Below are 14933 nucleotides of genomic sequence, written 5' to 3' on the forward strand. Positions count from 1 at the left end.
AAGCTAACAATTATGGGTGGGTGACTTTCGTTTGTGATTCTGTGTGCTTGGAGAAGCCTTATGTATGCTAAGGAACTTATCTCACCAATTTAAGGTATGACATCGAGTTTTTTTCCAGATCTGTTCGTCAGACGACTTACTTGGGAAGTCGTCTGGCTGTAGACGACTTACCTTTCAGTCGTCTGGCTGTAGACGACTTACCTGGAAGTCGTCTGGTCAACGCAGAGGTTATTTTTACAATTGACTTTGAAATCTGTAACCTGAGACGACTGAAAGTTAAGTCGTCTACTATTGTTTGGATTCAAAAAAAATTCCAAAGAACCTAGACGACTTACATTTCAGTCGTCATAGGTTAGTTTTGCATTTGACTGGATAATTTCAGAAGTTTGACTTCCCCAGACGACTTACATTTCAGTTGTCTGGCGAAAATTAAAATAATAATATTTTTTTAAAAGTAGACGACTTAAAGTTAAGTCGTCATAGGTTAGTTTTGCAATTGAAAAAAAAAACTTCAAGATTTAATTATACACAGACGACTTATAATTCAGTCGTCCACCAGACGACTTAATTGTAAGTCGTCCAGGACTTTTTTCCGAGATTCTGGTCAAACCTCGTAAATCCTAGACGACTTACATTTCAGTCGTCTCGTGGACGACTGAATTATAAGTCGTCTGTATATAATTAAATCTTGAAGTTTTTTTTTTTCAATTGCAAAACTAACCTACGACGACTTAACTTTAAGTCGTCTACTTTTAAAAAAATATTATTATTTTAATTTTCACTAGACGACTGAAATGTAAGTCGTCCAAAAAGTCAAACTTCTGAAATAATCCAGTCAAATGCAAAACTAACCTCTGACGACTGAAATGTAAGTCGTCTAGCTTTTTTGGAGTTTTTTTTTTAACCAAACAATAGTAGACGACTTAACTTTCAGTCGTCCGAAATAACAGATTTCAAAGTCAATTGCAAAAATAACCTCTGCGTTGACCAGACGACATATAGTTTAGTCGTCTAGACAACTTAGATTGAAGTCGTCCGCGTCTTCTCCACTAGTTTTTAAGTCTTCTACGTTAGTTTTTGAATAACTTGTATTTTTAAGAATGATAAGTAACTTCAAGATATGTAAAACTCATATTTACAAAATATGTTCTCTCCCTTAGTTTTACTAAATTTGACTAAGTTTTTCAATGCAAACTTATAAAAAATATGATATGCTTTGACTAGTTACTATTGTTTGTTTCTATCTCTTACCAACATTCTTGTTTATTATGATGAGAAAAAGGCCATTGGAGTTTATTATTGCATATGAGAGATCCAAAGATAAGAAAAAGGCTACTGAAGTCTATTATTTCATTGATTTGTAAATGTGTAAACACATTGTTAGCACATTTAATACATCTTGGAAAATATTATTACTGATTTTACAAAAAATTCACAACTAAAAGAGTATACATGCAATTCACAACTTGAGTAGATGAGTAGACAAGACCAGACAACTTGAGTAGATGAGTAGACAAGACCAGACAACTTTTAAGAAGTCCAGATGACTTCTAAGAAGTCCAGACGACTTCCAGGAAGTTCAGACGACTTTTAGGAAGTCCAGACGACTTCCAGACGACTTTACAGGAAGTCCAGACGACTTTACAGGAAGTCCAGACGACTTTACAGGAAGTCCAGACGACTTCCAGACGACTTTACAGGAAGTCCAGACGACTTTACAGGAAGTCCAGACGACTTCCAGACGACTTCCAGATGACTTTACAGGAAGTCCAGACGACTTTTAGGAAGTCCAGACGACTTCCAGACGACTTCCAGACGACTAACAAGTAAGTCGTCCCAAAAGTCTTCCAGATCTGAAAAACCTGCATATTAAATCCAGATCTGAAAAACCTGCATATTCAAAAACGTTCAAATGGCTTAAAAACAGAAAAAATGAATGGAAGATTAGATAAATCTACCTTTATAGAACACACAAAAATACATATCTAAAAATAATAGATCTACCTTTAAATTAGTGGAAGATGAGTACCATCTAATTAAAAACCTGCAAAAAAAATAGATTAGTAACAAAGACATGAGACAAAATTGAAAAATTCATATAAAGTTTGGTGTTTTCAAGTCAAAGAGATTAAAGTGGGTTTGGAGAGTTTTAGTTTGGGAAAAAAGTAAGAACTTTATACAACAAGAAGTTACCAAATGAAGAAAAATCAGACATAAGAACTTACCAAAACGCTCAGAAAAATCCAGACGACTTCCTAGAAGTCCAGACGACTTCCTGGAAGTCTAGACGACTTCCTGGAAGTCCAGACGACTTCCTGGAAGTCCAGACGACTTCCTGGAAGTCCAGACGACTTCCAAGAAGTCCAGACGACTTCCAGACGACTTCCAGACGACTTCCAGACGACTTCCAGACGACTAACACGTAAGTCGTCCCAGAAGTCTTCCAGATCTGAAAAACCTGCACATCAAATCCAGATCTGAAAAACCTGCATATCCAAAAACGTTCAAATGACTTAAAAATAGAAAAAATGAGTGGAAGATTAGATAAATCTACATTTATAGAACACACAAAAATACATATCTAAAATTAATAGATCTACCTCTAAATTAGTGGAAGATGAGTACCACTTGATTAAAAACCTGTAAAAGAGATAGATTAGTAAGAAATACATGAGACAAAACTGAAAAATTCATATAAAGTTTGGTGTTTTCAAGTCAAAGAGATTAGAGAGAGGTTGGAGAGTTTTAGAATGATGAACATTACATTTTTGTTGCAGCCATTTGAGAGGAGGAGAGAGAATGTGTAAATTTTTCTTTATATAGGGAGGCAAAAAATCTAATTAGGTTAAATATTTTTGACTCAGACGACTTCCTGGACGACTTACATTTCAGTCGTCTGGTGAAGAAATTAAAACAGACGACTTACATGTAAGTCGTCCAGAAGAGTTTAATATTTTTAGCGGGAAATTAAATATTTTTAGTGGGAAACTAAAATAGAAGACTTTCCAGACGACTTACAAGTAAATCGTCTGGACGACTTACAAGTAAGTCGTCTGGACGACTGAAATATACGTCGTCCGGGTAAATTATTCAACAGACGACTGAAATATAAGTCGTCCACACCCTAAACATAACCCCTAAACTTAATTATCTAATTAAACACTTCATAAAACCAAATCAAACTTGAAAAGTGTTTACTATACACAGAAATAAACACATATAAGTGAAAACTAATTTCTGAAAAAAACATTTTAGTTTTCCAAAATCTAACCCTAACAATCCATACAATACTACAACATATGTTTGCCAAACTCCTAAACCAAAGTATTTCATGATTCACTACTTCCACTCATCTATCTTCAAAACAAATCAATTTTATCATATCTTAATTTATATCACTTAAAACTGTTTATAATTACTTGATTTTTATTTTTCACGCATCAAAATATTTTTTACAAGATTTATAAATTATTTTTAAAATAAGCTGGTACCAGACGACTGAAACTTCAGTCGTCTAGACGACTTCCAACAATTCAGACGACTCAGACGATTTACTGGGGCTATATTCGTAAAAATGGCTTCTGTTTTTTTGTTTGGTCACAAGGGGCTGAGCTGTAATTTCACTAGGCTTTTAGGTTAGTTTTGCATTTGATTCAAGTTTGGGTATAGGTTTGGGATTAAAATCAAGTTGTGGGTTAGTTTTGGCAAAAACCCCAAAAAAGTTTCAACCGTTTTTTAATTATAAGATAATACTAATTGAAGATAAGAAAAAAAAATATCTGAAAAACCAATGGTGTCTATATTTTCCTCTTCCAAATGGCACATGCAACTCAATATGAACTCAATGAAAAATACAAAATAGAGAAAACAACCGTATCTGTAAAATAATAGTATATATCCCATAAACACTACAATCTAATTTACACGTGAGGACCACACTTTTAGATTTTTATAATAAGAAAACACTACCAGACACAACGGTTCAATTTCTAAAAATGTCATTTTTGACAATTTTCTTTGCAAACAAACAAAAACAAACAAACTGATCTTTAACCAGTGGAGCTGTGATTGTAAAAGCGAGAACACTGTATAGCAGGCCTTGAGAGCAGAGGTGCAACTTCTATCGGACACGTGGACAAACCAACAACTGGATCCGTATCCATACAGTTATACGACAAACAGAGCGAAACAGAGTCCGGTAGTTGCGAGCCAGAGTTCCACGGGAATCTCGTTAAGTAGTTATGTTGCAAGAAGAGCGTTTTCGTCGTACCGTTGACCAAGCTCTTGATGTACTCCTCTGGAATCTCTCCTGTGAAACGGTTGTTGTTCAAGAACAGAGACTCTGCTCCGGCGAGGGAAGGAGGCAACTCGCCGGAGATAGAGTTATGGCTCAGATCAACGACGGAGCCCTGAGGTAACATTAACAGTGACGTGGCGTTGATGGATGTGAAGTTGTTTCGTTGTAGGAACATTGATGTGGTTGTGGAGCCAAAGAGTGATTGCGGGATCGCTCCGGTGAACCGGTTCATGCTGAGATCGATGTACGTTAGGTCTGTGAGTGGCTCCAAGGGGATGATTGTGCCGGAGATTGAGTTTCCGGCGAGGGATAAGTACCGGAGAGTGGTGGGGAAAAGAGGCGGGAGTTGGCCGGAGATTTGGTTCATCTTTAGGTCTAAGTGAAGCAAAGGGCTAGAGACAGGTTTAACGTTGTCGGAGAAACGGTTCGAGGCTAAGACAAGGACTTTGAGATGAGGAAGTGTGGTTAGAAACGGAGGGAGAGAGCCTGAGAGTTGGTTATAGCTGAGGTCAAGAGTGTGGAGGTACGAGAGAGATGAGAAAGAGTTTGGTATAGGACCGGTTAAGCGGTTTCTGGTTAAGGAAATGACTCGAAGGAGAGGGAGGGTATCGAACCGAGGAGGGAGAGGTCCGGTGACTAAACCGGGGTAGAGAACGAGTTGGGTCAAATGGGTTAGGTTGGAGATGGAAGGAGATAGTGAACCGGAGAGGTTAGGGCCGAGAGATAAGGCGGAGACACGGCCGAGAGAAGTGCAAGTGAGGCCTGAGAAGGTGGAGCAAGGGTCAGGGGTTGTGAAGTCCCAAGTTGAGAAGAAGGCTGAACCGGGCATGTCGGTTAAGGAGTCTCTGATGGATTCGAGAGCGGCTTGGTCTGTTGGAGCTAGGGAAGAGAAAGTGGAGTGGACGAGAGTGAGGAGAAGTAAGAAGAAAGTGTAGTTCATGTTTTGATGTTTATTTTAGTTATCTTTTTTTTTTCTCTTTGAAGTTTGGTGAGAGTGTTTTGTATTTAAAGAGAGGGAGAGAGGGGAGCGCGTGGCAGAGGGTAATAATGAAGTCAGAGAGAGTGTGTGATAGTGAGTGAATGTTAACGTTATGGATTCTTGTTAGAAAATGTGTTTGTTAATTTATTACGCCTCTTTTTGACTCTTGTCGGTGACACTGGCGGTTGTGTTCTCTTTTTGCATTCAAAACTCCTCAGTGGAGGTAACTCAAAGATGGAGCAGATTCATCTAATCCTGAACGTCAAGTTCGATTCAGTTTTAGATATACATAGAAAGTTATCAGAAATATACAAAAAAAAAAAATTCGGCTTATTTGATTTGATTTTTCTTACATTATATTCAGTACTAGTTGAATTTGTTTGGTATACAAAATTTCCCTAATAGTAATAACACACGATTCAATTCTTGTACTAGATTTAAGACTTTTGGAACTTACCGACAAATTTGTTTGAAATTCGGTTACTCAACTAAACTAGCACATATACTAACACATTAAAGTTCCAATAATATCACCTATCAATATTCAATACTGACTTCAATATAAACAGTTTCGGATGCTTGTAAGTCCTAACCAAGTCCAAAAACATCTAATTGTTAGTTATAACTTAGTTAGACTGCCCATGTCTACATTAAGGAGTATTTATTCCTTGATGTGTAAACGAAAATCATCTAGGCTTGTTATAGCCAAAATGAGATTTTATAGTCTTGTGAAGAAGATACATGTAATAGTCTAACGCCAAACTCTATTAACCTAACGTTACAAATTGAAATTCCAACAAGTCTCATATATTATATCCTTAATCTCCAAATCAATCCATTTATAAGTCTCTATCATCCAAGAAAGATCATTTATGGAATCTTGATGTTGCATGTGTTGTATGAAAATGAAACTGAGACTTCAAGCTTCCAAAATGCACATTAAAACAAAGGACAGGGCACAACTTAAAGAAAATAAAACCCTGATAATACTAGACTTGCAGTTCACGCAATCTAAAACTCTAAGGAACAGAGGTCCAATTTGGAACATAGGCACAGTGAGAAAACCAAGTGATCCTAGATGCAAGGCTGTTTAGGTCAGCACCTATATGAATCTTATCGCACGTATCTCCCTTGACAATATAGATGCAAGGCTTTCCACTTTCATCGTCCCCACAACACATGACTAGTGTCTTGTCATAGATGAAGTAACTAACACCATAAAGTCAAGTTATTAAACAACTTTGGCAAGTTAGTTGCTGTTAGAGTCATCAACTTCATCCACACCACTTCCTCTGTATCATCAATCTTCCTCTTCGTTACCCAAATCTCAATCTTCCTTGTCAAATAGCATTGCATTAACAACGAAAACCGATCTCCTTTGAAAACCGCGAGGACATGCTCATCACAAGAAGGGCTTTCTTGAAACGGAAGGAGACAGACGGGTTTGAAAATCTCACTCGAGAAATCAAAGCTTTGGATGAAATACTCGCGAGTATGGCGATTGCAAGCAATCCAATACAAATTTCCATTCAAAGACACCTGTGAACTTTTAGCTGTTTCAGACATGGGCATGTCCTCGTCAGGTGTATCAATAAACCTCAACGTTTGAAACGCACACTCGTAGATCACAACTCTGTCAGGGTATACATTTATCTGGCCTTCGGGTGGACTTCTAAAATATTCCAACATCTTGTAAACATTATTGTCCACAACCTCCATGGAAACTCTCTGGAGGTAGCTATTTGTCTGGACTTTGGAAGGACATCTCATATAGCCTAACATCTTGTAAACCTTTTCAGGCCTACTATTGTCGTACCCTAACCCAAAAACATCGAAGTGTTTGTCCACAACCAAGTTGATCCACTTAACCTGTCTCAGCCATGGATTCCAGAGTGATGTCTTCTTCTCCCAAGGGCGTGGATAGTTAAAAAACAACAACTCATCGCATGTAGTGATGTTTGCGTTATGCAAACATAAACCAAGGCGAGAGGTGTGTCGCTCAAGCAACTTCATAGTTGGGTCCGTGATGTCTATCGAATAAATCGTGTATTTGGTCAGGAGGATGAACTGAGGTCGGGGAGAGACAGGTGGTTGTAGATGAAACTCCTGTCGTTGAAACGAGAGTTCCATTGTTTGCATACGGTTCTGAACCGAACGAAAACTTTAGGTGGAAGACGAGTGAGTATTTCTTCCTCCAGTTCCCATGGAAGCCTAGCTTGCGGAGGAGGCATTAGGAGTTTTGTTTTGTTTTCGATTTAGTTACTAAAATGAATAGCTCTATGACTATGGTATCAAATATATACGTTTACTTCTTTCTTGTTAGGAAAAAAAATATACTATAGGATTCAATACATTCAATGCTTTTAAGGAAATTAGTCTTCAATGAATAATTTTGGAAAACAATCTTGGAAAACAAGTAAAACTTGAGAAACAAGTAAATTCATAACTTCTTAGAAACGAGTTTAAAAATGGAAATCAGCAAATATAAACTTGTGATTGATTATATATCCCAATACATGTTTTACGCTGCACTAAATTTAATCAATTCGGTATTGAAATGATAATATCAATCTGTTTTCAAATGAAAATTAGTGGTTTGATTTTGGTTCCAAGAAATCTAATGTTCTCTTTTTCATGTATTTTAAAAGGTGGAGACTCAATGATGAATGATCAAACATATGGTTTAGTTAGTGATACAGATTCGTTATGCCAACACTATCTGTCACTCCACTGAAATACATGAAAAGAGAAACAGCTTGAAGAAACCTCTCTAATCATATGCTAATGCAATGAATGAGTCAGCTTCAGCTTCATTCACAGTTCCATAGATTAACTAAACCTCTCTACTCTTCGACGACGCAGCTCATCCAAAGGAATATCACTAGAAGAAGAATGTGTCTGTCTCTGGTTCACTGACCATCCGTTTCCTCTACCTCGTCCCAAGCCACACATCTCACAAACACTTTGCAAACCAGAATTGTCATAAGTACACGACTGGCATCTCCAGACACCATTCTGGCCTCTCCCCACTCGTCCTCTCCCTGTTATCCTCCTCCTCCGAGACCTAACCAAACTGCTCAGAAACCTCAATGGCCAAGTCACGGCTCGAGTAACACCTCTAACAACCATACTCACAGGGTCTAAACCTGAGTGAGAAGACCTCTTCAGCTTCAAGTAGAGAATCCCCGCAAGAATCCCACCCAAATGCCCAAGAAACGAAGCGCTAGGCATAAACATCTGCACAAGAACCAACTCCGCCCAAGCAGCATACTTAGTCGGTACTAGGATACCATACACGCTAGTGTAATCCTCATCCCGAGAATTGAGAACAACTTTCAAAGCAAAGATGACGCCAGAGAACCCCACGGAGTACTCACTGTAAAAGGCTCTTTCGTAGTCGAAGAACACGTGGAGGGACTTGGCTAACAGCAACGTGACTCCTTGGGACATACCGAGAAGCGCAAACACCATCGAAGCGAACTCGCTGCTTCCCATGGATGTCTCCAGCTTGATACCTTTCCAGAGAAGAGACATCATGTTGTAGACTAAGTGAGGCTCGTCTAGATGGTAGAACGGTGATAGAAAGAAGCGTTTCAAGTCCTTGTGCTGTAAAAAGTCACAAACTTTGGATTCTTCTAATCTCAAATTCTCTCAAGAAATTACATTAAAGAGAATCGAATTTGGGGTTTACCTTGAGGATGAGGTTTGGATTGAACCAGACCTCGTTGATGTGAGGGATGAACGGATCGATAAAAGACGGTCTGAGATAGACGAGAGTGTTGGCGGCTAATAGACCCGCCGTCACCGGAGGTTTCCACGGGAGTCTGTAGTACTCAGCGACGGTGCTGAGGGCCAGAAGAGGAAGCATCCCTCCGCTTGCTCTTCTTCTTCCTTCAACAGAATACGCCATTGATTGAAGGTTCGAGATGGTTCTTTCCTTGTGATATTCTTCCTCGAAATCTCTCTCAGATTCCTAATCTCGTTTATTACATGGAGCAGTTTGGTCTCTACGAAAACAAATTCTCCAGACGCTTCTTTACATATGGGACCCACCTTTTGGTTTCGGATACTTCTGTTTGTTCGGGTTGGTTATTCTCGGTTAGTTCGGTTTGGCAACAATTTCACTTAGTAAACCGAAACAGTTAGATTTCTGGTTAATTTAGATTTTTAAAATCTGAACCAAAACAACTGAATTTTTGGGGTTTTGGTTAGATTTCGATTTAGTTTCCTAAAAACTCATATATTTTTGGTTATATTCATTATTTTTGGTTAATTTGATTAAAATTCAGTTTAGTGATTTATGTTAACTTTGGATAATACTATTTCAAAAAATATTTTAAAAATTAAACCAAACTGAATACCAAAACATTTTTAAAATCCCACCAAACTAAACTGAATTCAAAATCGTAACAAAACCGAAAATTCCGGTTAGGTTAGACTAATTTGGACAAAATCTGCAGCCTGCTATTGAGACAACTTTTAAATTGTGTTTAATTAGATTAAATATAGGGTTAGTTTTGGGATTATGAGAAAAATTATACTATTGAGACAACTTTATGTTGGTTTTATACCAAGGGGACAACAACCTTATTTTTTTTGTTCTCTTTTAGTAATTTTCCCAATTAGTAATTGACTTTAAAAAAACTGTTTTCCAAAAAATAAGAAAAAGTAGTGGGCAAGATGCAGATGACCAATTAGAGCCTAGGACCAATGAATATTTTTTTTTTCATCTTATTAGTTTCTTATAATTAGTTTATTTAGTTTCTAAATCAAATAATAATTCTCTCTAAACTGTATTTTAATATTTATTTCAATTTCTATTTGAGTGTAAAATTATGTTTGGATGAATTTATTTTTTAAAATGATATATAGAATATATATTATTTTATACATAAGTTATCTTCAGATATAAATCAGATAATTTGGATAAATTTTAATATTTTGGATAAAAACTATTCGAGTAATTTGGTTCTTTAGGATAATTTAGATATTTTAAAATACTTAAGATAATAAAATATTTTAATTACAATAATTTATTAAATTACCTTGATTTGTATTTGTTCTGTTTGATCTGCATTTGTTCTGCTTAATCTACGTTTTTGTTTGATTTTTTGTTTGATCTGCGTTATTTGATTTGAGTTACCCATTCAAAGCCTAAGTCTTTTGTCTTTCTTGATTAAACTCTATGCAGTCTTTACCTTTTGTCTTTCTTGATTGTGCAAATCTCAAATCACATTTTATCCACGATTTTTTTTTGTTCACCAAAGTCTTAATTACAAATTAAACGATTACATGGATAGTAGCAACATCGTACAAACCACAATGTGCGATCCAAAAGATTAAACCGAAGACATAAAATTCATAAGAGTACAAAGATAGACAATGTTATGCTCAAAATGAATGTTCTTTGTATGCAAACAAAAGATAAACATACAACATTAGATTAGTCAAATGGTTTTCTCATCTTAGTGATTGTCGTCAGCTTTAGGCCTAGTGTTAATAAGCATTTTGCGAAGCATTGTGTTCTCGTTCATCAAAGTAGAGATCTTCTCCTCAAGCTCATCATTGTTGTTCTGCAACTCGTTAGCTCTTGATTCCATATCACTCACATACACTTTCTTCCTCTCCCTCGCTTCTTGTGCCGATACTCTATTCCTCAACAATCTGTTTATTTCATACCAAAACCAACGCACATTCATTATCACTTCTTTCACGTTTCAATTGCATAATTCTAGTAAAAATGACTGATTCATATTTCACCTCTTGTGGCTTCTGTATTCTTTATCGACTGGGTCTCGTCCACGGCCCCGCTTGGCGGTTGAAGTTACGTTTTGGGTCTGGTCAATCTCCGGTTTGTTGACTCCGTCGTCGGCGTTGCTGCTTAGAACACATGTTGATCCAGCTGCTTCCATGTCAGGAACCATCAACAACTCCTCCTCGTCACTCTCCTCTGAAAATTATACAAACCCATTTTCTTAAAACCAAAATAAATAGGAAAAAAAAACAAAATTTTCATTAAAAACAAGTAAACAACTACCAGTTTTGTGCTTCTTGGGGGAAGAAGAGGAACTAGAGTTCCCATTGGGTCGTTGAAGAGACATCAATATATTTTACTTGTCTTTTCAGATTTTGCTGAAGACCAGAGTAGTAGAGAGAGTAAGATGTTAAAGAGAATACCGAACCAATGAAATGGCTTCTCTTTCTCTTCTTTGGGACCACTGCAAAGTCTGAAACCAATCAAACACCACCATATAACTCTACAACTCGTTTTGACATAAAAGTCTTGAAAATGTTATGTTTGGCTTATAGAAGAACACGTATGTTCATGCAAGACCACAAGTGCAAGAGTCTCTCTCAATCCAATGGTCGAAATTAACAGAGCATATATAATGTATCTCCGTTTTCCTTTTTACACTATACTACCTGATTGAGATTCTAAAGTCTTTGATTGTGACCACAATTGATTGTTCTGTTTTTGCTTTTAAACTTTGTTCATGATTTCTTGTGGAAACAAAGCTTTATTGACAGAGCGTGTGGGTTTTAAGACCATAATTACTGTCTAGAACAATACAAACGTACTACAGACAAAGTCAGAGACTATGTGCGTGTATTTGTTTGCATGGCGTAGAAGGCATGCACAACACACTCATCATGTAGCCATATATTGATGATAGTCCGATATATACCTTGTTTGGTTTCTATTCCTTGCTTTTGTGAACTTAATTTATACCATTTACTTGACCAAAAAAAAGTATACCATTAACTTTCTTTTGTACTATTTTTAATAATGGGATGGATTCCGGATCAAAACCAGACCAGTCCCAAGGCTTGTTGAAGTGCGGCTATTCTTACCACTCAAATTGAACACTAGCTTAGTAAATTGTGGAACTCGGTTCCTAGTTTTTATCTACGACGAGCTAGCCCACTGTACACAGAAACAAACCACCAGACCACACCTTATTGGTTATGAATTTTATTGGTAACTAGCCTTTGACCCGCGCGCCCGCGCGGGTGTTTGTTCTTTATAATATATGTTTTCACTTTTAAATGATTTACACAAACATAATTGTGTGTGTTCTTGTTACAGATTCATACTTTATGGAGTTTTGACATATTCTTGTTCAACGGTTTAAGGTTCATTTATAAACTATAAGACCGTGTTTTATATTTATTGTGTTTTATTCAATTTAATTGGTACAGTAAACATTAAAGCATAAAATATTAGAGTTTTAAGTATACTTGTGAGTTTTGTGAAATTAAACTATTAATATTTTGATTTAGAATTGAATGTAAAACTTATGAAATTGAATATTAGAGTTTTAAATATATTTAGATTCTGGTTCGGTTTCAGTTCAGGTTCGGTTTTTGTGAAATTAAACTATTAATATTTGGATTTAAAGTTAAATATAAAACTTAGAAATATAAAATTCAGTAATATAATTAATAAGATCCAAATCCGAACCGAATCTTATTTTTTTGGTTAGATTCTATTCTTCAGTTTGAGATAAATGTGTCCAAGGCTAATTTACATTTTGGGATTATATAATTGTCGCAAGAAAAAAGTAAACATAGTTTGGTTATTTATATGTGCCATAATATATTACAAAGAAAATATTATTTATTATGATATTAATGGAGAAAGACCACAAAAGAATATGGGAAATATCAATGTACACATGTTTTTTTCAACCTTACTAATTATTTGTTTTTTTGTGCTTTTTTCTGTTGAACACAAAGTCAAAATATGTGACTTCTTTCATCTTCTCCCGTAGGTTCACAACTTTTCTCTGCCAATATCCACCTTCAGATCAGTGAAAAAAAATATGCCTAAAATTTGCTTCCGGGATTATCAGCTGATGAACCCATTGAAAAACATGTTCCACCCAATTACGATATACATAAAAGTGAAAAACAAAGGAGCAGAGCTGCCTCTTCTAAAAAAAATCAGAACAGACAACAGAGTAAGCCCATGTTTCCATATTCAGCCGTATACAAATCATGTTCTTTTGAAACGACATACAATCTCATCTATGAAGTAAAAATTCTACCAAAACCTTTACCTCATCTCATCGAAAATAAGGAAGATCTGAAACCTCCGAGCTAAGAATTGCATATTCTCCACTGATTGAGATCCAAAAAAAAACCTCCAATCTTGGTCGCTATAACATGTGATTCTTTCCTCCATTTAATACAGACTAATATGACTGAAAAATCATAGAGAAACCCAGTAACCCTTTGAATCTTCATCGTTGTTAGGTTTGAGATAGTTTCACATCTTAATCGTCGCAGAGCCGGATATTCAAATATTTTAAAGATCCTTCACATATATTATTTAAGAATTGTTCACATAAGTTTCTCGTTTATATTTGAAGATATGGCAGGTAAAAGAAGCCGTGATTTATGGTTCCAAGATATGGTAGGTAAAAGAAAGGCGTGATAAAAAGTAGAAATGGTTAATAATTATGATCAGTGATTCAGTGGCATTCAATTGTAAATATTGAGGAAAACTAAGGATCATTTACTATTTGTACTCCTGTTTTAATAGATTAGATTAACACCGTGGTGGAATAAGTTAGCAGATGTTCAGGTTTTGTAGCAATTATAAAGATTTTATAATCGTAAGTATTAGTATTCTAAAAAAAGAAAAAGTAAGTATTAGTATTCTATTTTAGCTAACAATTTTAATAATTTTCCTCTAGGAATATCAAGAAATTTATAGGCTTTATCCATAATGAATCCTGAATTAGACCATCTCCAATGGCTTACTCTATTTTTTACTCTAAAATATAGTAACTCTATAATAGAGTAATTTTATAATAGAGTTTGAATTTATTCCAATGGTACTCTATTTTAGAGTAAAAAATAGAGTGATGAACAAAAAAAAAACAAATTACTCTATATTTGGAGTAAATCTATTTTTCACTCTATTATAGAGTGAAAAATAGAGTACCATTGGAATATTTTTTACTCTAAACTCTATTTTATAGTGAAAAATAGAGTAGGGTTGGAGATGCTCTTAGAGCATCTCCAACCCATTGCTATTTTCACCTCTATAATAGCATTTAGAGGTGAAATTGCTCAAACCCACCTCTATTTCTTCCTCTATAATAGAGATCTCTATTTTTTCCTCTATTTATAGAGGAAGAAATAGTATTCTTCTATTTTTTACTCTATATTTTAGAGATTGCTATTTTAGTGGAATACATTGGAGATGGTCTAAGACCATCTCCAATATATTTTGCTATTTTCACCAATGGCTAACTCTATTTACTCTAAAATAGAGTAACTCTATAATAGAGTTTGAGTTTACTCCAATAGTACTCTATTTTAGAGTAGAAAATAGATTGATGAACAAAAAAAAACAAATTACTCTATATTTGGAGTAAACCTATTTTTTCATCCTATTTTAAAGTGAGAAATAGAATACTATTGAAGCATTTTTTACTCTAAACTCTATTTTAAAGTAAAAATAGAGCAGAGTTGGAAATTGCTAGATGGCTAGATTAAATGCGACTAACTTTGGTATTTTGGAGCTTTCTGGCGGGTTTAATAAGAAAATAAGGTTTGAAATCTCTGTTGGTGATTTATTAATGCTGGTTAAAATAATCTTCTTTATCACTCTTACATGATATTATACAAAATTAACGTACATAAACT

General features: G+C 35.5%; 3 protein-coding genes and 1 pseudogene across 4 annotated transcripts; all 4 read right to left on the reverse strand.

Moving 5' to 3' along the window:
• Positions 1-3817: 3817 nt before the first annotated feature.
• Positions 3818-5483, reverse strand: LOC103869669 (probable LRR receptor-like serine/threonine-protein kinase At1g12460). Its single transcript, XM_009147749.3, has one exon. It carries the CDS (start codon positions 5235-5237, stop codon positions 4050-4052), a length of 1188 nt encoding a protein of 395 aa, XP_009145997.1. The 5' UTR covers positions 5238-5483; the 3' UTR covers positions 3818-4049.
• On the reverse strand, positions 5284-7642 carry LOC103869812 (annotated as a pseudogene).
• A 255-nt stretch (positions 7643-7897) lies between these two features.
• Positions 7898-9303, reverse strand: LOC103869672 (rhomboid-like protein 14, mitochondrial). Its single transcript, XM_009147750.3, has 2 exons — positions 8968-9303; positions 7898-8882 (listed from the first exon to the last, which is right to left on the reverse strand). Exons 1-2 carry the CDS (start codon positions 9184-9186, stop codon positions 8106-8108), a joined length of 996 nt encoding a protein of 331 aa, XP_009145998.1. The 5' UTR covers positions 9187-9303; the 3' UTR covers positions 7898-8105.
• Positions 9304-10201: 898 nt separating this feature from the next.
• LOC103869673 (transcription factor HY5-like) lies at positions 10202-12177 on the reverse strand. Of its 2 annotated transcripts, none has more exons than XM_009147751.2 (3): positions 11314-12114; positions 11037-11226; positions 10202-10940 (listed from the first exon to the last, which is right to left on the reverse strand). In XM_009147751.2, the coding sequence occupies exons 1-3, from the start codon at positions 11375-11377 to the stop codon at positions 10742-10744; spliced, it is 453 nt and encodes a 150-aa protein (XP_009145999.1). In that variant the 5' UTR covers positions 11378-12114; the 3' UTR covers positions 10202-10741. The 2 variants fall into 2 exon arrangements, with proteins under 2 accessions (XP_009145999.1, XP_009146000.1); XM_009147752.3 differs by having other exon boundaries at positions 10699-10940; positions 11037-11223; positions 11314-12177.
• Between the last annotated feature and the right edge of the window lie 2756 nt (positions 12178-14933).

This window comes from Brassica rapa, chromosome A05 (genome assembly GCF_000309985.2).
Source record: "Brassica rapa cultivar Chiifu-401-42 chromosome A05, CAAS_Brap_v3.01, whole genome shotgun sequence".
Taxonomy (NCBI): Eukaryota; Viridiplantae; Streptophyta; class Magnoliopsida; order Brassicales; family Brassicaceae; genus Brassica; species Brassica rapa.

Bases quoted from the DNA above. Each gene is read 5' to 3' on its own strand.
- LOC103869669 (XM_009147749.3), bottom strand. From the start codon at position 5,237: ATGAACTACACTTTCTTCTTACTTCTCCTCACTCTCGTCCACTCCACT.
- LOC103869672 (XM_009147750.3), bottom strand. From the start codon at position 9,186: ATGGCGTATTCTGTTGAAGGAAGAAGAAGAGCAAGCGGAGGGATGCTT. The intron at 8,883-8,967 runs GTAAACCCCAAA...GACTTTTTACAG, and splicing joins ATCCAAACCTCATCCTCAAG to CACAAGGACTTGAAACGCTT.
- LOC103869673 (XM_009147751.2), bottom strand. From the start codon at position 11,377: ATGTCTCTTCAACGACCCAATGGGAACTCTAGTTCCTCTTCTTCCCCC. The intron at 11,227-11,313 runs GTAGTTGTTTAC...TATAATTTTCAG, and splicing joins CCCCAAGAAGCACAAAACTG to AGGAGAGTGACGAGGAGGAG. The intron at 10,941-11,036 runs GTGAAATATGAA...TGAAATAAACAG, and splicing joins GAATACAGAAGCCACAAGAG to ATTGTTGAGGAATAGAGTAT.